This window comes from Coregonus clupeaformis, chromosome 9, assembly GCF_020615455.1.
Source record: "Coregonus clupeaformis isolate EN_2021a chromosome 9, ASM2061545v1, whole genome shotgun sequence".
Taxonomy (NCBI): domain Eukaryota; kingdom Metazoa; phylum Chordata; class Actinopteri; order Salmoniformes; family Salmonidae; genus Coregonus; species Coregonus clupeaformis.
The window spans coordinates 28,269,253-28,291,724 of NC_059200.1; the positions used below are offsets into that span (position 1 = coordinate 28,269,253).

Here is a 22,472-nt window from a genome sequence, read left to right on the forward strand (position 1 = left end):
TATTGAACAAGTCAGACTGAGTCATCATCCAAGTGTATTTGGAACCGTTAATAAATACAGTACTCAGTACTGCTGTGAAAAGTTATGACTTCAATTGGAAGAGAAAGCAAAACCATTTTTTCCAAATAGTTGTTGTCATTTATTTAATGAACACGGATTATCTAATAGAGGAATACTGAGATAAGCAAGTGTTTAGACTATTTCATTGACCTTTCTGTTACCCTCAGAATGGAAAGCAATTGAAAACACACTTGCCTGACGAACATGTTTGATATGCCTGGCACAGACTGATAACTTTCATGGGTAATTCAGTATTCTACAACAGCTTCCTCAGATAACCCACATTTCAACACCAATTACACTTCCTCAAGTACATCAATTGCAAGGTCAATAAATGATGATTAATTTATGATAACAAGCACTAGTGGAAGGACACAATTTAACTCCTAGAAGACGATAAATCAGACGATGTCTTTGTTCTTGCAATAACACAATGTAATGAACGGAATTAGGTACGTTTTCCTAATGATTTAGGCTACATAAGTGACGTGCATGATTACTGTGTTTGTGTGTAATTGTCTGTGTGTGCGTACGTGTTTTGTAATAATAATCATGAGATTGTGCTTTGAGACACCAGCAGTTTCCATCCATTCCAGTCATTCAAAGTCTCCAGTATATCCATGGTGACACTGGCTGTTTGGGAAGCAGGTTGGCATTTATTGGGATGACTCATGTACTTGAGGCAGCTCTGCAGGGTAGTTTCTAGCTGGCACAGCCACAAAGTCATAAAATCTGAGTTTAAACATAACCTTAACCACACTGCTAACTTAATGCCTAATTTTAGTTTTCATGATTTTTTACGATATATAGCCAATTTTGACTTTGCAGCTGGCCCATCTAGTGGAAATCGCCCAGCGCTGCCTCCAGGACAAGATTCATCCCAATAAAAGTCAACCTTCATTTGGGAATGCCATGCCAGTCAGTGTGTGTCCTTCTGGGAAACCTGGGAAGGTCAGGGATGTAAACAATGGTATCTTCGTATGGGTGACTTAAAAGACACATTGTGTGGCTGGCTGTTGTGAGCGATTCCCCCTCAAAGTAAATCACTAAATATATTTAGGTCAGTGGTGTTGTCTTTCACTAACTAGTCTCTGGCAGTGCTGCTCTATCTGTAGCGGTCAGAAAGAGGTCAAACATTAACATTATCTGGTCCAGTTAGGAAGTGGGAGCATGGCTGTCACGTCCATTCAGACAGAGCCTATACTGTAGAAATTAGGACAATATCAGGACACAATCACGCTTTGTGATAATTGGGAGCTTGTTAAACACACAAAGGAGATCATGCCTACTGTATACTATGGGAATTATATCATGTTTAATAGGCTATCAATGAAAGGCCATTGACCCTCACAGGTCTGTACACATGGAGTAAGACACTAAAAGAGAACAGGAATTCATATAGACATTCATAAGTGTCTTGGCTTTGCCAAAACAGTGTGTGGGGTGCATTTTATGAATCATTAGCTCAACAATTTAATAATCTCCCCATCCTGAGTTACAATATAATGCAATTTAGACTTTAGCACATATTCATTATGGATATGAGGAAGGGCAAAGCAAAAACCCACATCATCATATTAAAGATAGACAAAAGGAGAAGGAATAAAGGAGATAAATGATGACGTGACTCAAGCAATTAAATAGCAGTGATGCTTGTACAGATATCATTATATTTCTATTGTGCTATACTTAGCAACTCATTGTCGGTCAAGGTGCAGTTAATAAGAAACAGTGATTTGCTTTACTTTCTTTAACTTTCTCTAACCATGATAAAATCTCAACCTGATCTAAATCCACATGACGTATTCCTCCTTCAACAGAAGTTGTCTCAAGGTACTGTATCTAGGGCAGTTCAGTTCAGTTCAGGAGCATCTCCAATAGTGACAGGGACTATGGCTTATTGAGCTGAACAGTTGCCTGGGGGCAATTCTATCACTATCAACTATTGTAGATGTGTCATCATAGAACTTTGAGGGAATATCTAAGTACTGTAACTTCTATGCTGCACTGAAACAGTATCAGTATTAGAGTTTTAGATGTTCCGGGGAAGATTAGCAAAAATGTGATTGATTCAAACAATAAACATTACTATACTCATTCAGTTTGCACAACAAACATCCTAAGCGGTCCAAATTTCCCATTTCTAATCTGTGTGACCCAACCCTGTCCATCAAGCCTCGATACTCACGCTGACTTGCCCTCACTGTCCAGTTTGACTGCGCTGGCTCCTTTCTTGGTGAGGAGGGAGGCCACCTTCTCCACCTCTCCATGTTCCACAGCTGCCAGGAGGCGCTCATCGTTTTTGCTCCATTCATGGGCCTGAGGAGAGAGAGAAATAAAACATTACAGAGGTTAATGCTTCTCATTCACAGTTTAATATATCTATTACTGTATCATTACTGTTCAAATCAAACAGCCCCTTACCCGTTGTAGACAATTAGCATAAAAGATGAGAGACGTCATAGCTGTTTGTTGATTTTACTCCAACGTGAACCTAACGCAATTCAGCCTGTGAACGCGGCCAGCCATGTCTCTCTGGTAACCTCTAGTCTAGAGGGTGATTATCCCATTTAGGCTTAATCCTTAAGTAGGGAGCTTCCCATTACATAACCTGAGGAACACAAGTTTCATTATGGCTTATAGGCATTAGGCATGCTGCACCAGGGGGCTGTTTCAACACCATCAATAGAAGATTGTTTCACTTTCAACAAATGTTTAACCATGAAGACCGTGGGCAGTCATGACACGACAGTCATTCAGTTTGAAATGCTTATGCCTATCCTTTGTTTTTTCGCCTGAACCATTGGATCATATTACTGTGAAAACACAATGCTTAAGGAAGCCAGTATCCCCCTGCACCTAAACCATGAAAATCAAATCCTCAAATAAAAGCTTCTCTGCAGAGATTTACATGGGAATTAATTTCACCAGAGCCCAGGAATGGTTGAAATGCGCCGAAAATGACTAATGTCCTAAAACAGGGAGGATTGTTTCTCTAACTCAGCTGCAGTCCATTTTCACAACGATTTTCCCTCATTTGTAATCCTGACTGACTGTCAAGACGTACGGGCTCCAGCCTGACCTCATAGTGGGGGCTGTGTGTTCCTTCTGGAGGTTACTGGCTGGCCAGGCCTCAATGACTCTGTCCTACCCTGCCTGGCATGCTCATACACACAGGCTTGATTATAGCAGCCATGCACACATTCACTTCCATCTATTTGTGGGGTTAAGGCACTGGCTTAACTATTAGGATGATGGGAGGCTCAGTCTGAAAGAGAAGAAGTTATGAACCGGGCAGAAAGAGTATCCATTCTCTCCGCACACACACAAAAGTAAGGTGCATGACGCATGTATTCAGCTTTACAGATCTGCCATCTTAATTTGATCACTCTTTTGTCACAGAGAATTTTCCTGCACCGTAGGAAAAGCAAATTGTAGGATTCAAGGTTTTAAAAGTATTCTAAAGTTTGTAATTTCCTCTTTAAAATTTCAGACTTGATTTGCCCCAACCCCTACAAAAATGTCCATTAATTATGATCCACATAATAATTTACATTTCCTGTTGCTGCAGGATTATTTTTCTGCTGTGAGAAGCAGGGTCAAATTAAGATAGCGCACCTGTGTGTGCTGCTTTGAAAGAAACTGTCTGCTCTGGTAGGTCGCATCAACTCAGTTTTATTTGTGGGCCATGATCCTTCAATAGAAGTGTCATCACAAATCAAGAGTTCTATAAGACACAGACATTTGACAAGCCCAAGAGGTTTTGAAGTATATGAATGGTAGGAGATGGTGCTATTCCCCAGTGTCCTTTCAAAGTTAAGTTTCCATTGAGGCTATGTTGTTAGTTCTTATGGGTTCTACCATCTCTACACTGCCACGTGAGCAGAGGAAGGGGCCTGTTGAAGGGACCTGTAAACTCAGGTATGCATAGATGAGCTGTAGAAAGAGCAGAGGGGTAGGGCTGTGATGGTAATTGAATAACCATGTAACTGATGGTTATGGATGAAGACCGCCATGAAAATAAAATAACCGTCAAAACCGTTTAAATAGGCCTACATTTTTATTTTTATTAACATGTAGATAAACTTTACCTAATAGCGGGAGTGTTTACTAATTATTATAAGCAATTGTTTTGCTAACTTAATCTGTCTACATATCCTCTTTCCAACTGTTGTTTGATGCTCCAGCAGCTAATCCGCTAGTTGTGCAGGGGTGTAGAAGCACTAGCCTATAGGTCAGGGATCATCAACTAGATTCAGCCGCGGGCTTGAGCGGATGGTCGTGGGGCTGGAAGATAATTACAAATCGTTTGTAGACTGCAAATTGACCGCAAGAAGCCCAAACAGATATAATGTTTGACTAAAACATAATAACTTCAAACCTTGCTTACATTTGTATACGATCATGTCGTGGTCCTCTATTATGCGTGGGAATACTTGGGAACATATTTTGTTACATTAAAATCACTTGGAGCTGACTTCCTGGTGTTTTTTTTACAGTCTTTTATGTCCAACAATGAAAATTCCACACCAATTTATTTTTTTATTTTTTTAACTCGGGGAGGGGCCAAATAAAAAACAGCCGCGGGCCAAAATCGGTCTGCGGGCCACCAGTTGGGGACCACTGCTATAGGCTATTGCACTTCTATAAAACATATTTAAATGTGTGGACTTTCTTTTATATAATGCACGTTTTCATTGCTTGTTAGTAAATAAATAAATCGGTCTTCTTTTTAAAAAGGTTGGATGTGTCTGACTATTCATTAATTATTCAACAGCAGTCAACAAGGTTGTTCTGGCTCTGAGGCCTATAATGCGCTAATGTTGTGTCAAATGGACAATGCGCCAATCCTATCCAACCTGTTATGGTATAATTCGATAGGTAATCTATTCTCAATGTGTAGACTAATCAACGCTGATAAATAGGCTGTTGACGTGTTGCGTGTATTTGTTTCTATTTTAATTATTGTTAATGTCATCTTCATATTATCGCATAGCTGTCCCCTTCATACTGTCCATGTCAATTCATTATCTTATAGCCTACTTTTGGAAAGCCTAAGGTAGGCCTATGTTTTTTAATACGTTTTAAGGAAAGGATCAATATTTGCTTGTGTCTGACATACGCTGGTGGCTTTGATTGACGTGTCCTTTTACTCGGGTGTGCATGTTTGAATTTGCTGATTCTCTCTATAGGCCTATATGTCCATTTAGAAAGTTTCCTAAAGTAGCCTGTCTGGACTCCATCTCTTTAATAAGAATCAAACGCTACTGTCATGATTTAATCTTCTGAAAGGCCTATTTACAGTAAAGTCCGTTATTTTCATCCAAATAATTAGGAAGAAATAAATAAATAAATACATACGAGCACGTCTTGTTTATGACGCGTTCACACCAATTGCGAAATATCGTCCAGCCACAATCCATCAATTATTTATTCGGAACAGGTTTGTTTTTTGTGTCTTTTCGCAATGCGAAAATAAGCTGTTGACCAATATAAATGGTTATCTGGGACACTGCCGCTGACAGGTCTGTGGGTTCGTTGTGTGAATTAATTTCTCTCTGCCTGTTTTTTATGTTTGTAATGCATCAGTGCAGAAAGGTATCAATTTAGCCAATGTGATCACATCACTCCAGAGCTGGGCTACACGTCACTCTCACCATTCAAACTTCCCCTCCAGTTCATTGCCAACACTGTAACCTATTTTATAACCATTCAGCAAGCAAAAGGATCGATCAATGCTTCTCTCCTCGAATAGGCCTAGGCATATTAGTTTCAAACTATACTGCTGTTCATTGTCTATATATAGGCTACTCGTTCAAGAGCTAGAGAGAGGGGGAAGAGATTGGCCAGTGGAGTTGCCAGCGGAGATGCGTGAATTGTGCAAGAAGGGAACAGTGAAGAAGACAGAGAGATGTGTAAGTCAGAAGTTAATTAAAATATTAATGCATCATTCGTCTAGCCTACAGTATATATTTAAGCAATAAGGCCTGAGGGTGTGTGGTATATGGCCAATATACCACGGCTAAGGGCTGTTCTTACGCACGACACAACACAGAGTGCCTGGATACAGACCTTAGACGTGGTATTTTAGCCATATTAACTGGTTACCAACGTAATAAGAGCAGTAAAAATACATGTTTTGTCATACCCAATTGTCTGTCAGCCAATCAGCATTCAGTGCTCGAACCACCCAGTTTATAATAGGCTATATTTTATAGGCCTGCTAAAGTGAATCTAGGCAACCCTAAAAGACAGAGAAAAGTTTACCCTTATCAATAAGTGGTTGCAAAGAGTTAGATAAAGCACTCACTCAAAATGTAGTGTCAACATACCACCCATTGCTTCACAAAAATTGATCAACGGCTGATCATTAGGCAATCGACAGGTTGCATGCATGCGTTTCTATTTTCTAATGGTTTTCAATTTCATCTTCATGCCTATCACATCTGTCTCTATACACTGAGTGTACAAAACATTAGGAACACCTGCTCTTTCCATGACAGACTGACCAGGTGAATTCAGGTGAAAGCTACGATCCCTTATTGATGTCAACTGTTAAATCCACTTCACTCAGTGTAGATGAAGGGGAGGAGACAGGTTAAATAATAATTTTCAAGCCTTGAGACAACTGAGACATGGATTGTGAATGTTTGCAATTCGCAATTCAGAGGGTAAATGGGTTAGACAAAATATTTAAGTGCCTTTGAACAGGATATGGTAGTAGGTGCCAGGCACACCGGTTTGAGTGTGTCAAGAACTGCAACCCTGCTGGGTTTTACACGCTCAACAGTTTACCGTGTGTATCAAGAATGGTCCACCACCCAAAGCACATCCAGCCAACTTGACACAACTGTGGGAAGCATTGGAGTCAACATGGGCCAGCATCCCTGTGGAACGCTTTCGACACCTTGTAGAGTCCATGCCCCGACTTATTAAGGCTGTTCTGAGGGCAAAAGGGGGTGCAACTCAATATTAGGAAGATATCGCCCTTAAAACTTTTCTCGTCAATTTATATGATAGGCTACATTGATTTAGCATTATCCTATAATGTAGACTATTTTATTTATATCCTACAGAAAGGATTTGAAGCTACATTTTGAAAGGACAAATGTGATTTGCTTATGAGTCTGAGTGAGATGCGCTGCAGGTGGCTTTGATTGATGGGTCCTTTTAGGTGGGTGGGTGAGCGTGTATGAGTTCACTAGTTCTCTATATCCATTCAGAAAGTTTCCCTAAAATAGGCCTAGCCTGTCTGGACTTCATCTCTTTAATCGGATAGAAAAAAAGCTGTGTCTTGTCGCAGGGTCAGAATATGTGCTAGGAATGACGACAGGTGCCAGTTTTGCATTTCCACTGTTATTAAATGGGGTGCAACAGAATGAAAGGTAGCCAAGCTCCTTTCATGATGCATCCTATAGGATGCATAGCCTATATTCTAATATTTTCAGTAGCATATTCTTTTTCCAGTAGTATATGTTTTTTCTCTCATTACTGCAGGCATCCTCTCTAGCCACTTTGAACAACGTATTGCCACAGAATGACCGCAGCAGCGTTGGTGACGTTATGCGAATTGTTCAAAAAATTGGAGGGAAAAACTTGGTGTGAATGGCTTAGTGCGTCAAAATCGGGATCTGTATTTTTTCGGAATTCCTCTCCAATCTGGCATTCCTTACATTTGTATAATAGACTAATATTTAGAGGTAATAACTTGAATAATAATAATGAAATTCTACTGATAATAACGAAGTATAATAGTAATAGTGAAGTTGCAGAGAAAAGCCACGTGTTTCTTTTGAGTCTGATACAGTGAGGGAAGAGAGTATTTGATCCCCTGCTGATGTTGTACGTTTGCCCACTGACAAAGAAATGATCAGTCTATAATTTTAATCGTAGGTTTATTTGAACAGTGAGAGACAGAATAACAAAAAAAAAATCAAGACAAACGCATGTCAAGAATGTAATAAATTGATTTGCATTTTAATGAGGGAAATAAGTATTTGACCCCCTCTCAATCAGAAAGATTTCTAGCTCCCAGGTGTCTTTTATACAGGTAACGAGCTGAGATTAGGAGCACACTCTTAAAGGGAGTGCTCCTAATCTCAGCTTGTTACCTGTATAAAAGACACCTGTCCACAGAAGCAATCAATCAATCAGATTCCAAACTCTCCACCATGGTCAAGACCAAATTGCTCTCCAAGGATGTCAGGGACAAGATTGTAGACCTACACAAGGCTGGAATGGGCTACAAGACCATCGCCAAGCAGCTTGGTGAGAAGGTGACAACAGTTGGTGCGATTATTCGCAAATGGAAGAAACACTAAAGAACTGTCAATCTCCCTTGGCCTCCATGCAAGATCTCACCTCGTGGAGTTGCAATGATCATGAGAACGGTGAGGAATCAGCCCAGAACTACACGGGAGGATCTTGTCAATGATCTCAAGGCAGCTGGGACCATAGTCACCAAGAAAACAATTGGTAACACACTACGCCGCGAAGGACTGAAATCCTGCAGCGCCCGCAAGTTCCCCCTGCTCAAGAAAGCACATATACATGCCCGTCTGAAGTTTGCCAATGAATATCTGAATGATTCAGAGGAGCACTGGGTGAAAGTGTTGTAGTCAGATGAGACCAAAATGGAGCTCTTTGGCATCAACTCAACTCGCCGTGTTTGGAGGAGGAGAAATGCTGCCTATGACCCCAAGAACACCATCCCCACCGTCAAACATGGAGGTGGAAACATTATGCTTTGGGGGTGTTTTTCCTGCTAAGGGGACAGGACAACTTCACCGCATCAAAGGGACGATGGACGGGGCCATGTACCGTCAAATCTTGGGTGAGAACCTCCTTCCCTCAGCCAGGGCATTGAAAATGGGTCGTGGATGGGTATTCCAGCATGACAATTACCCAAAACACACGGCCAAGGCAACAAAGGAGTGGCTCAAGAAGATGCACATTAAGGTCCTGGGGTGGCCTAGCCAGTCTCCAGACCTTAATCCCATAGAAAATCTGTGGAGGGAGCTGAAGGTTCGAGTTGCCAAACGTCAGCCTCGAAACCTTAATGACTTGGAGAAGATCTGCAAAGAGGAGTGGAACAAAATCCCTCCTGAGATGTGTGCAAACCTGGTGGCCAACTACAAGAAATGTCTGACCTCTGTGATTGCCAACAAGGGTTTTGCCACCAAGTACTAAGTCATTTTTTGCAGAGGGGTCAAATATTACATTTTTGACATGCGTTTTTCTGGATTTCTTTGTTGTTATTCTGTCTCTCACTGTTCAAATAAACCTACCATTAAAATTATAGACTGATCATGTCTTTGTCAGTGGGCAAACGTACAAAATCAGCAGGGGATCAAATACTTTTTTCCCTCACTGTATGTGCCAATCCCCCCCAACGGTTATGTCAGTGACCAGTGGCGGACTGGCCAATTACCGTAACCTCAAATTCCAAGACCATCACAGCCCTACAGAGGGGTCACACACCCCTTTGAAGTCTATCACCCCTTTTACATTTAAACACTTGCCCCCCAATCCCCCCTTCTTTGATACATGTATAAATATTTTTACAAGAAATTGTGCCTTCCTGTATTATGCTTATTCTATTGTACTGAGCCATTTACTTTATATTCATATGCTGATCTTTTATTATTTCTTATTGTTGTTGCATTGTTGAGAAGGAACCTGCAAGTAAGCATTTCGTTGGATGGTGTATACCATGTGTATCCTGTACATATGACTAATACAAATTGAAAATTGAAAAGAGATCACTATTTTGGGAATGATGTAACAGAAGACAGCTCACAGACAGTCCGGGAATAACAAACCTTACCCAACATCACACTGGCAAGAGGCACTATTTGACCTGGTAAACACAGCAGGGTATGACTAAAAACTCACATACCTAAGTGGACAAATATGTAAAGAAATCTGAAACCTCTCTACATCTGATTGGTTCCCAACTTCCCATACATGGCAATAGAGGGCATCTGGATTTAGACAACTGGTTTTCTTTGAGCAACTCAGACCAGTCTCTGTTACAGCATTAGATGAGACAAGTCTAGTGATAGCAATTAGTGAACACATGTTTCTGCCCTGTTGAACTCTAGCTCTTAGTAGTGCTTAAGTGGTGAAGGCGGTATACTGTCAGGATGATCTGACACTGGTGTTATATGGAGAGATTAATCCTCTTATAAACATCAAGCTGTACTGTAACAGCAGACTTGTCATCTCATCTGAAATCTGTGATCTGTAGATAACCTGGAGTTACCTACAGTTGAAGTCAGAAGTTTACATACACTTTTGTTGGAGTGTCATTAGAACTTGTTTTTCAACCACTCCACAAATTTCTTGTTAACAAACTATAGTTTTGGCAAGTCGGTTAGGACATCTACTTTGTGCATGACACAAGTCATTTTTCCAACAATTGTTTACAGACAGATTATTTCACTTATAATTCACTGTATCACAATTCCAGTGGGTCAGAAGTTTACATACACTAAGTTGACTGTGCCTTTAAACAGCTTGGAAAATTCCAGATAATGATGTCATGGCTTTAGAAGCTTCTGATTGGCTAATTGACATAATTTGAGTCAATTGGAGGTGTACCTGTGGATGTATTTCAAGGCCTACCTTCAAACTCAGTGCCTCTTTGCTTGACATCATGGGAAAATCAAAAGAAATCAGCCAAGACCTCAGAAAAAAACATTGTAGACCTCCACAAGTCTGGTTCATCCTTGGGAGCAATTTCCAAATGCCTGAAGGTACCATGTTCATCTGTACAAACAATAGTATGCAAGTATAAACACCATGGGACCACGAAGCCGTCATACCGCTCAGGAAGGAGACGCGTTCTGTCTCCTAGAGATGAACGTACTTTGGTGCAAAAGGTGCAAATCAATCACAGAAGCCAATGCTACCAAATACTATTTGAGTGTATGTAAACTTCTGACCCACTTGGAATGTGATGAAATAAATAAAAGCTGAAATAAATCATTCTCTCTACTATTATTCTGACATTTCATATTCTTAAACTAAAGTTGTGATCCTAACTGACCACCAGGAATTGTGAAAAACTGAGTTTAAATGTGTTTGGCTAAGGTGTATGTAAACTTCCGACTTCAACCGAATATAGTCTGGAGAAGAAAGGCCCCTTTAAGGCTCCTATATATGTAAAATATTACATTTTGTACACTGCAGGAACATAAAAAAGTACATTGTTATATCAAATATCAAAACGACATTTCCGGGATGTACAGTGCCTTCAGAAAGTATGCATACCCCTTGACTTATTCTATATTTTGTTGTGTTACAGCCTGAATTCAAAATTGATCTCTCAGCCATCTACACACAATACCCCATAATGACAAAGTGAATTTCTTTTTTAGAAATGTTTCACATTTACTGAAAATGAAATACAGAAATCTAATTTATATAAGTATTCACACCCCTGAGTCAATACATGTTAGAATCACTTTTGGCAGCGATTACAGCTGTGACTCTTTCTGGGTAAGTTTCTAAGAGCTTTGCACACCTGGATTGTACAATATTTGCACATTATTATTTTTTAAATTCTTCGAGCTCTGTCAAGTTGGTTGTTGATCATTGCTAGACAGACATTTTCAAGTCTTGCCATAGATTTCTAAGCCGATTTAAATCAAATCTGTAACTAGGCCACTCAGGAACATTCAATGTCGTCTTGGTAAGCAACTTCAGTATTTGGCTTTGTGTTTTAGGTTATTGTCCTGATGAAAGGTGAATTCTGTACAGGCTTCCTTCTTTTCACTCTGTCATTTAGGTTAGTATTGTGGAGTACCAAAAATGTTGTTGATCCATCCTCAGTTCTCTCCTATCACAGCCATTAATCTCTAACTGTTTTAAAGACACGATTGGCCTCATGGTGAAATCCAAGTGCGGTTTCCTTCCTCTCCGGCAACCAAAGTGTAATTAACTTCACCATGCTCAAAGGGACATTCTTATTTTTACCCATCTACTAATAGGTGCCCTCTTCGGTCTTTGTGGTTGAATCTGTGTTTGAAATTCACTGCTCGACTAAGGGACCTTAGAGATAATTGTACGTGTGGAGTACAGAGATGAGGTAGTCATTCAAACACAGATTCAACCACATGTTAAACACTATTACTGCACAGAGTCCATGCAACTTATTATGTGACTTGTTGAGCACATTTTTACTCCTGAACTTATTTAGGCTTGCCATAAAAAAGTGGTTGAATACTTATTGATTCAAGACATTTCAGCTTTTCATTTGTAATTAATTTGTAAAATTTTCAAAAAACATAATTCCACTTTGACATTATGTGGTATTGTGTGTATGCCAATGACACAAAATCTCAATTTAATCAATTTTACATTCAGGCTGTAACACAACAAAATGTGGAAAAGGTCAAGGGGTGTGAATACTTTCTGAAGGCACTAAATTTACTCACAAAAATGCTTTTATCCTGCATAGATTTGTGGTGTGATTGAACAGTTGTGTTCACTGCTTACTGCTGACAGTGCTTGGTTTATAAATTAATGTATCCCTTGCTGTTGTAGTGCTATCTGAGCCGTGCTGGTGAAGGACCTTGTAACCTGCAGTTTGTACACAGCAGGGGCCACAGCAGGGGCCAGGGGAAAGTAGAGCAGCGAGGTCAGCCCTGATAGATACTGTAGAGGGGCTGGGAGGCTGCTATAGTGTCTCTCACTATTTTTGGTATGCAGCGTAACGAGACACGGCTCTGCCAGAGATTTGGGAATAGCCAGTGTTATTCCAGTCGGCTAGGCTATCTACGGCCAGCTAGTTGAGGGAAGGAAAAAGTCAAGCCGTAAAATGCAGCAGCTCATCACATGCAATTTCCTGGTAATTACATCTCTGATACGGTGGGTGTTACAGGATAGACAGAGAGGGTAGAGTAAGATACAGACATTCAGTAGGGCTGTGACGATTATGGAATTTTGGGTTACGATTAATTGTCATGGAAATGACCACATTTATTGTCATAGCTAATTGATATTTTTGTTGAAAACATTTTATCATAATGCATCTTTGAAAAGTATCTACGACGTACATAATGAATACACCACAGCCTTGGTGACACCCTCGTCTCAAAAACTAAATGGTTTTGACCACTTGGACCTTTTGGAAATGAAGATTCTCCTGACCGTGCCGTTCTGTTCATAAAATGATTACCAATATTACCATCATGTTAAAATTAAAAACTGCAATTTTAAACTATATCTACTTGAAAATAAAGTTGAATCCCACCCCTCCTAAAATGTATTAAGTAATTAGCCTTGCACGAGCCGGAACGGCTCATAGGGCAGGAGCCTATCTCCTGTTTCTGTAGTGTGAGGCAGCTTGATGTACAAGTACACCCCCTGGCCTATGTATTAAGACAATTATTAATTTTTTGTTCATGATTATTGCCCATAATTTTCGATTATACGATTATTGTGCCAGCCATAACAGTCAGTTCAGTGAGGGAGTGAGCCAGATCAAGATACAGACCGTCAGACCATGGCTCTGGCGTCAGACCAAGGCTCTGCGTCTGTCCTCGTGCCTAGTGCCGTTTTCGACACCATCGTTCACCACATTCTTTTGGAGAGATTGAAAACCCTAATCGGTCTACGCGGACAAGTTCCTGCCTGGTTTAGATCTTATCGATCAAAAAGATATCAGTTCGTCTCTCAATGGTAAGTTTTGGTGTTCTTCAAGGATCCATTCCTGGACCACTATTGTTTTCACTATATATGCTACCTCTTGGTGATGTCATTCGGAAACACAATGTCAACTTTCACTGCTATAAAGAAGACACACAGTTGTACATTTCGATGTGATGGTGAAGCCATAAAATTGCCTATCCTGGAAGCTTGTGTTTCAGACATAAGGAAATGGATGGTGGCAAATGTTCTATTTTTAAACTTGGACAAAACAGAGATGGTAGTTCTAGGTCCCAAGAAACAAAGAGCTCTACAGTCGGATCTGACAGTGAATCTCGATGGTTGTACAGTCGTCTCAAATAAAACTGTGAAGGACCTCGGAGTTACTCTAGACCCTGATCTCTCTTTTGACTAATATATTTTTGTTTTTAATCAATAGCAGCTTTTTTTACATCTTCGTAACATTGCAACAATCAAGAAACTTTTTGTCAAAAGATTATGCAGAAAAGCTAATCCAATCTTTTGTCACTTCAAGATTAGACTATTGAAATGCTCTACTCTCCGGCTACCTGGATAAGGAACTAAATAAACTTCAGCTAGTGCTAAAGTTTGGCCACTAGAACCCCCCCAAAAATGCCATATTACTCCAGTGCTAGCCCTGTTAAGACTAGAGCTGATTTCAAGATTTTACTGCTAACCTACAAAGCATTACATGGACTTGCTCCTAACGATCTCTCCGACTTGGTCCTGCCATACATACCTTAACGTATGCTATGGTCACAAGACGCAGGCCTCCTTATTGTTCCTAGAATTTCTAAGCAAACAGGTCGAGGCAGGGCTTTCTCCTATAGAGCTAAATTTTTATGGAATGGTCTGCCTATCCATGTGAGAGACGCAGACTCGGTCTCAACCTTTAAGTCTTTAATGAAGACTCATCTCTTCAGTAGGTCCTATGATTGAGTTTTCCTAGCCACCGTGCTTCTACATCTGCATTTCTTGCTCTTTGGGGTTTTAGGCTGGTTTTCTGTATAAGCACTTTGTGACAACTGCTGATGTAAAAAGGGCTTTATAACCATATTTGATTGATGAAATTTGATTGATCAGTCAGTATCGTAAAAGTCAGTAGTAGGAGGTATTGCAGTAACAGTTGAACCAGACCAAGACACAGACAGACAGTAACAGACTCAGTCAGTGTAAAGTACAGTAAGGGAGTGAACCAGCCAGCCAGATAAACGGACTATAGTGGCTGCAGCCAGAATGTGGAGGGGGGATAACACTAAACAGGGATTACAGACAAATCCAGAGAAACAGTGCAGCTACTGTATGTGGTGACAGGCCTGCTCTGCCCTGTCTCTGACACCATTAATAAGGATCGGACCCTTTTTTTAAATTTTCTCCTAAAATGACATACCCAAATCTAACTGCCTGTAGCTCAGGACCTGAAGCAAGGATATGCATATTCTTGATACCATTTGAAAGGAAACACTTTGAAGTTTGTGGAAATTTGAAATTAATGTAGGAGAATATAACACATTAGATCTGGTAAAAGATAATACAAACAAAAAAATGTGTTTTCTATTATTTTTTTGTTCCATCATCTTTGAAATGCAAGAGAAAGGCCACAATATAATATTGCAGTTTAGGCGCAATTTTGGCCACTAGGTGGCAGAAGTGTGTGTGCAAAGTTTCAGATTGATCCAGTGAAGCATTGCAATACTGGACTATTTTATATCAAGTCTGCCCAAATGTGCCGAATTGGTCAATTGATACATTTTCAAGTACATAACTATAGAGAACATACAAAAATGATATGGTAATACATGTTTACACACTCCCAGGAATGTCATACATGATGGATCATTAGCTTACAGTGGGGAAAAAAGTATTTAGTCAGCCACCAATTGTGCAAGTTCTCCCACTTAAAAAGATAAGAGAGGCCTGTAATTTTCATCATAGGTACACGTCAACTATGACAGACAAATTGAGAAAAATTAATCCAGAAAATCACATTGTAGGATTTTTTATGAATTTATTTGCAAATGATGGTGGAAAATAAGTATTTGGTCACCTACAAACAAGCAAGATTTCTGGAAAATTGAAGGAAAATTATGAAACACAGATATCTGACTCGGATCAGGCTCTAAATTGTTTTACTTCTTTGCTAAACTTTATTGCAGACAAGCATGCCCGTTCAAGAAACTAAGATTAAAGGATAGAGCTAATCCCGGGTTCACACATGAACTATCAGAGAAACTTCAGGAGACAAACGTAGCTTGGGCTGACTGATTATACGTCTGAGGGAAGGAGGTTCTCACCCAAGATTTGACGGTACATGGCCCCGTCCATCGTCCCTTTGGTGCGGTGAAGTTGTCCTGTCCCCTTAGCAGAAAAACACCCCCAAAGCATAATGTTTCCACCTCCATGTTTGACGGTGGGGATGGTGTTCTTGGGGTCATAGGCAGCATTCCTCCTCCTCTAAACACGGCGAGTTGAGTTGATGCCAAAGAGCTCCATTTTGGTCTCATCAGACCACAACACTTTCACCCAGTTCTCCTCTGAATCATTCAAATGTTCATTGGCAAACTTCAGACGGGCATGTATATGTGCTTTCTTGAGCAGGGGGACCTTGCGGGCACTGCAGGATTTCAGTCCTTCACGGCGTAGTGTGTTACCAATTGTTTTCTTGGTGACTATGGTCCCAGCTGCCTTGAAATCATTGACAAGATCCTCCCATGTAGTTCTGGGCTGATTCCTCACCGTTCTCATGATCATTGCAACTCCACGAGGTGAGATCTTGCATGGAGCCCCAGGCCGAGGGAGATTGACAGTTCTTTTGTGTTTCTTCCATTTGCGAATAATCGCACCAACTGTTGTCACCTTCTCACCAAGCTGCTTGGCGATGGTCTTGTAGCCCATTCCAGCCTTGTGTAGGTCTACAATCTTGTCCCTGACATCCTTGGAGAGGTCTTTGGTCTTGGCCATGGTGGAGAGTTTGGAATCTGATTGATTGATTGCTTCTGTGGACAGGTGTCTTTTATACAGGTAACAAACTGAGATTAGGAGCACTAATCTCAGCTCGTTACCTGTATAAAAGACACCTGGGAGCCAGAAATCTTTCTGGTTGAGAGGGGGTCAAATACTTATTTCCCTCATTAAAATGCAAATCAATTCATACGATTTTTTACATGCGTTTTTCTGGATTTTTGTTGTTGTTATTCTGTCTCTCACTGTTCAAATAAACCTACCATTAAAATTATAGACTGATAATTTCTTTGTCAGTGGGCAAACGTACAAAATCAGCAGGGGATCAAATACTTTTTTCCCCTCACTGTATACACAATTAAATCCCACTTTGTAACACAACAAAGTGGGACTAGGTGAAAAATCTGTCTATGTGCCCTTGAGCAAGGCACTTAACCCTAATTGCTCCTGTAAGTCACTCTGGATAAGAGCGTCTGCTAAATGACTAAAATAAAATAAATATATATATATATATATATATACACATACAGTGGGGAGAACAAGTATTTGATACACTGCCGATTTTGCAGGTTTTCCTACTTACAAAGCATGTAGAGGTCTGTAATTTTTATCATAGGTACACTTCAACTGTGAGAGACGGAATCTAAAACAAAAATCCAGAAAATCACATTGTATGATTTTTTAAGTAATTAATTTGCATTTTATTGCATGACATAAGTATTTGATACATCAGAAAAGCAGAACTTAATATTTGGTACAGAAACCTTTGTTTGCAATTACAGAGATCATACGTTTCCTGTAGGTCTTGACCAGGTTTGCACAAACTGCAGCAGGGATTTTGGCCCACTCCTCCATACAGACCTTCTCCAGATCCTTCAGGTTTCGGGGCTGTCGCTGGGCAATACGGACTTTCAGCTCCCTCCAAAGATTTTCTATTGGGTTCAGGTCTGGAGACTGGCTAGGCCACTCCAGGACCTTGAGATGCCTCTTACGGAGCCACTCCTTAGTTGCCCTGGCTGTGTGTTTCGGGTCGTTGTCATGCTGGAAGACCCAGCCACGACCCATCTTCAATGCTCTTACTGAGGGAAGGAGGTTGTTGGCCAAGATCTCGCGATACATGGCCCCATCCATCCTCCCCTCAATACGGTGCAGTCTTCCTGTCCCCTTTGCAGAAATGCATCCCCAAAGAATGATGTTTCCACCTCCATGCTTCACGGTTGGGTTGGTGTTCTTGGGGTTGTACTCATCCTTCTTCTTCCTCCAAACACGGCGAGTGGAGTTTAGACCAAAAAGCTATATTTTTGTCTCATCAGACCACATTACCTTCTCCCATTCCTCCTCTGGATCATCCAGATGGTCATTGGCAAACTTCAGACGGGCCTGGACATGCGCTGGCTTGAGCAGGGGGACCTTGCGTGCGCTGCAGGATTTTAATCCATGACGGCGTAGTGTGTTACTAGTGTGTTACTAATGGTTTTCTTTGAGACTGTGGTCCCAGCTCTCTTCAGGTCATTGACCAGGTCCTGCCGTGTAGTTCTGGGCTCATCCCTCACCTTCCTCATGATCATTGATGCCCCACGAGGTGAGATCTTGCATGGAGCCCCAGACCGAGGGTGATTGACCGTCATCTTGAACTTCTTCCATTTTCTAATAATTGCGCCAACAGTTGTTGCCTTCTCACCAAGCTGCTTGCCTATTGTCCTGTAGCCCATCCCAGCCTTGTGCAGGTCTACAATTTTATCCCTGATGTCCTTACACAGCTCTCTGGTCTTGGCCATTGTGGAGAGGTTGGAGTCTGTTTGATTGAGTGTGTGGACAGGTGTCTTTTATACAGGTAACGAGTTCAAACAGGTGCAGTTAATACAGGTAATGAGTGGAGAACAGGAGGGCTTCTTAAAGAAAAACTAACAGGTCTGTGAAAGCCAGAATTCTTACTGGTTGGTAGGTGATCAAATACTTACAGTCATGGCCAAAATTGTTAGCACCCCTGAAATTTTTCCAGAAAATGAAGTATTTCTCACAGAAAAGTATTGAAATTACACATGTTTTGCTATGCACATGTTTATTTCCTTTGTGTGTATTGGAATAACACAAAAAAAACAGGAAAAAAGCAAATTTGACATAATTTCACACAAAACTCAAAAAATGGGCCGGACAAAATGATTGGCACCCTTAACTTAATATTTAGTTGCACACCCTTTGGAAAAAATAACTGAAATCAGTCGCTTCCTATAACCATCAATAAGCTTCTTACACCTCTCACCCGGAATTTTGGACCACTCTTCTTTTGCAAACTGCTCCAGGTCTCTCATATTGGATGGGTGCCTTTTCCCAACAGCAATTTTAAGATCTCTCCACAGGTGTTCAATGGGATTAAGATCTGGACTCATTGCTGGCCACTTCAGAACTCTCCAGCGCTTTGTTGCCATCCATTTCTGGGTGCTTTTTGAAGTATGTTTGGGGTCATTGTCCTGCTGGAAGACCCATGATCTCGGACGCAAACCCAGCTTTCTGACACTGGGCCCTACATTGCGACCCAAAATCCTTTGGTAATCCTCAGATTTCATGATGCCTTGCACACAGTCAAGGCACCCAGTGCCAGAGGCAGCAAAACAACCCCAAAACATCTTTGAACCTCCACCATATTTGACTGTAGGTACTGTGTTCTTTTCTTTGAAGGCTTCATTACATTTTCGGTAAACAGTAGAACGATGTGCTTTACCAAAAGCTCTATCTTGGTCTCATCTGTCCATAAGACGTTCTCCCAGAAGGAATTTGGCTTACTCATGTACATTTTGGCAAACTGTAGTCTTGCTTTTTTATGTCTCTGTGTCAGCAGTGGGGTCCTCCTGGGTCTCCTGCCATAGCGTTTCATTTCATTCAAATTTCGACGTATAGTTCAGCGCTGACACTGATGCACCCTGAGCCTGCAGGACAGCTTGAATTTCTTTGGAACTTGTTTGGGGCTGCTTATCCACCATCCGGACTATCCTGCGTTGCAACCTTTCATCAATTTTTCTCTTCCGTCCACGTCCAGGGAGATTAGCTACAGTGCCATGGGTTGCAAACTTCTTGATCATGTTGCGCACTGTGGACAAAGGAACATCTAGATCTCTGGAGATGGACTTGTAACCTTGAGATTGTTGATATTTTTCCACAATTTTGGTTCTCAAGTCCTCAGACAGTTCTCTTTTCCTCTTTCTGTTCTCCATGCTTAGTGTGGCACACACACAAACACAATGCAAAGACTGAGTCAACTTCTCTCCTTTTTATCTGCTTTCAGGTGTGATTTTTAGATTGCCCACACCTGTTACTTGCCCCAGGTGAGTTTAAAGGAGCATCACATGCTTGGAACAAACTTATTTATCCACAATTTTGAAAGGGTGCCAATAACTTTGTCCGGCCCATTTTTTGAGTTTTGTGTGAAATTATGTCAAATTGGCTTTTTTCCTGTTTTTTTTGTGTTATTCCAATACACACAAAGGAAATAAACATGTGCATAGCAAAACATGTGTAATTTCAATACTTTTCTGTGAGAAATACTTCATTTTCTGGAAAAATTTCAGGGGTGCCAACAATGTTGGCCATGACTGTATGTCATGCAATAAAATGCAAATTAATTACTTAAAAATCATACAATGTGATTTTCTGGATTTTTGTTTTAGATTCCGTCTCTCACAGTTGAAGTGTACCTATGATAAAAATTACAGACCTCTACATGCTTTGTAAGTAGGAAAACCTGCAAAATCGGCAGTGTATCAAATACTTGTTCTCCCCACTGTATATAAAAAAAGAATAAAATAAAAGAGAACACATAAAACAAAAAATGTGGAAAAAGTCAAGGGGTGTGAATACTTTCTGAAGGCACTTTACTTATAGTACACTCAGTCACTACACAAAAATGTGTATAAAAATCAAATTTTATTGATCACATACACATATTTAGCAGATGTTATTGCGGGTGTAGCGAAATGCTTGTATAATGTAATAAATAACACACACCTCATGTTGCTTAGGAGCTAGAAGCAGAGCTGCCATGTCTGTCGGGCCATCTTCCATCAGCCCTTGCACATGAGGCATGAGTGGAACGAGATTCCTCCCTGCTCAGTGCTCAGAGCTTAGTGCCTACTAATGGGGGACCAGTGCAGATGTACACGCAATAAAACAAATCTGGAGCAACAGCTAATCCACAGTTTACCAAATGAACTCAACTCAGAATACCGTATCCGGCTGCATCAGGGGAGCCCAATCCCACAGCACGGAAACACTAGCTACAGATCAGTAGAATGACATGGATCACATTAGTGAAGGCATGGATCGACTCGGGCTGGAATATGCTTTTTTGTCTACCATGGACATGGAGACAGGTGATCAGTTTGAGTGGGGTTGGAGGCAGATGCTTAGCCTCAAACTAATGCAAAAGTGAAAGGGTAAACAACTGAACAGATTTTCACTTCATTTTGGATGCATATAAAACTGAACCATGATTAGCTACATCGCTTCAGAAACCCAGAGCCCAGAGCGAGATTGTGTAAAACGGCCCAGGTCTCTCTCAGGGTTTCTGAAGCGATGTAGCTAATCATGTTAACCCCCGCAAGGCTGCCGGCCCAGACGGCATCCCTAGCCGCGTCCTCAGAGCATGCGCAGACCAGCTGGCTGGTGTTTTTATGGACATATTCAATATCTCCCTTTCCCAGTCTGCTGTTCCCACATGCTTCAAGATGGCCACCATTGTTCCTGTACCCAAGAAAGCAAAAGTAACTGAACTAAATGACTATCGCCCTGTAGCACTCACCTCTGTTATCATGAAGTGCTTTGAGAGACTAGTCAAGGATCATATCACCTCTACCTTACCTGTTACCCCAGACCCACTTCAATTTGCTTACCGCCCCAATAGATCCACAGACGATGCAATCGCCATCACACTGCACACTGCCCTATCCCATCTGGACAAGAGGAATACCTATGTAAGAATGCTGTTCATTGACTATAGCTCAGCATTCAACACCATAGTACCCTCCAAACTCATCATTAAGCTCGAGGCCCTGGGTCTGAACCCCGCCCTGTGCAACTGGGTCCTGTACTTCCTGACGGGCCGCTCCCAGGTGGTGAAGGTAGGAAACAACATCTCCACTTCGCTGATCCTCAACACTGGGGCCCCACAAGGGTGCGTGCTCAGCCCCCTCCTGTACTCCCTGTTCACCCATGACTGCGTGGCCAAGCACGCCTCCAACTCAATCATCAAGTTTGCAGACGACACAACAGTATTAGGCTTGATTACCAACAATGACAAGACTCTGGGAGTGCGGTGCCAGGAAAATAACCTCTCACTCAACATCAAGAAAACAAAGGAGATGATCGTGGACTTCAGCAAACAGCAGAGGGTGCACCCCCCAATCCACATCGACGGGACCGCAGTGGAGAAGGTGGAAAGCTTCAAGTTCCTTGGCGTACACATCACCGACAAACTGAAATGGTCCACCCACGCAGACAGTGTTGTGAAGAAGGCGCAACAGAGCCTCTTCAACCTCAGGAGGCTGAAGAAATTCGGCTTAGCAGCTAAAACCCTCACAAACTTTTACAGATGCACAATTGAGAGCATCCTGTTGGGCTGTATCACCGCCTGGTACGGCAACTGCACCGCCCACAACCGCAGGGCTCTCCAGAGGGTGGTGCGGTCTGCCGAACGCATTACCGGGGGCAAACTACCCGCCCTCCAAGACACATACAGCACCCGATGTCACAGGAAGACCAAAAAGATCATCAAGGACATCAAC

The 22,472-nt window shown here is 41.4% G+C and overlaps 1 protein-coding gene across 2 annotated transcripts in view; it reads right to left on the bottom strand.

The window, feature by feature from the left end:
• LOC121573904 (ankycorbin-like) overlaps positions 1 to 22,472 on the bottom strand; it is a 61,746-nt gene that overhangs the window by 22,786 nt on the left and 16,488 nt on the right. The window contains exons 1-2 of one of the 2 annotated variants that reach the window (XM_041886297.2): positions 2,485 to 2,574; positions 2,249 to 2,379 (exon numbers count right to left, since the gene is read on the bottom strand). In XM_041886297.2, the coding sequence (XP_041742231.2) occupies positions 2,249 to 2,379; positions 2,485 to 2,523 (170 nt within the window). In that variant the 5' untranslated portion in view covers positions 2,524 to 2,574. Of the gene's footprint in view, positions 1 to 2,248; positions 2,380 to 2,484; positions 2,575 to 22,472 lie in introns of those variants that run through there. The other variant, XM_041886296.2, reaches the window with a different exon arrangement.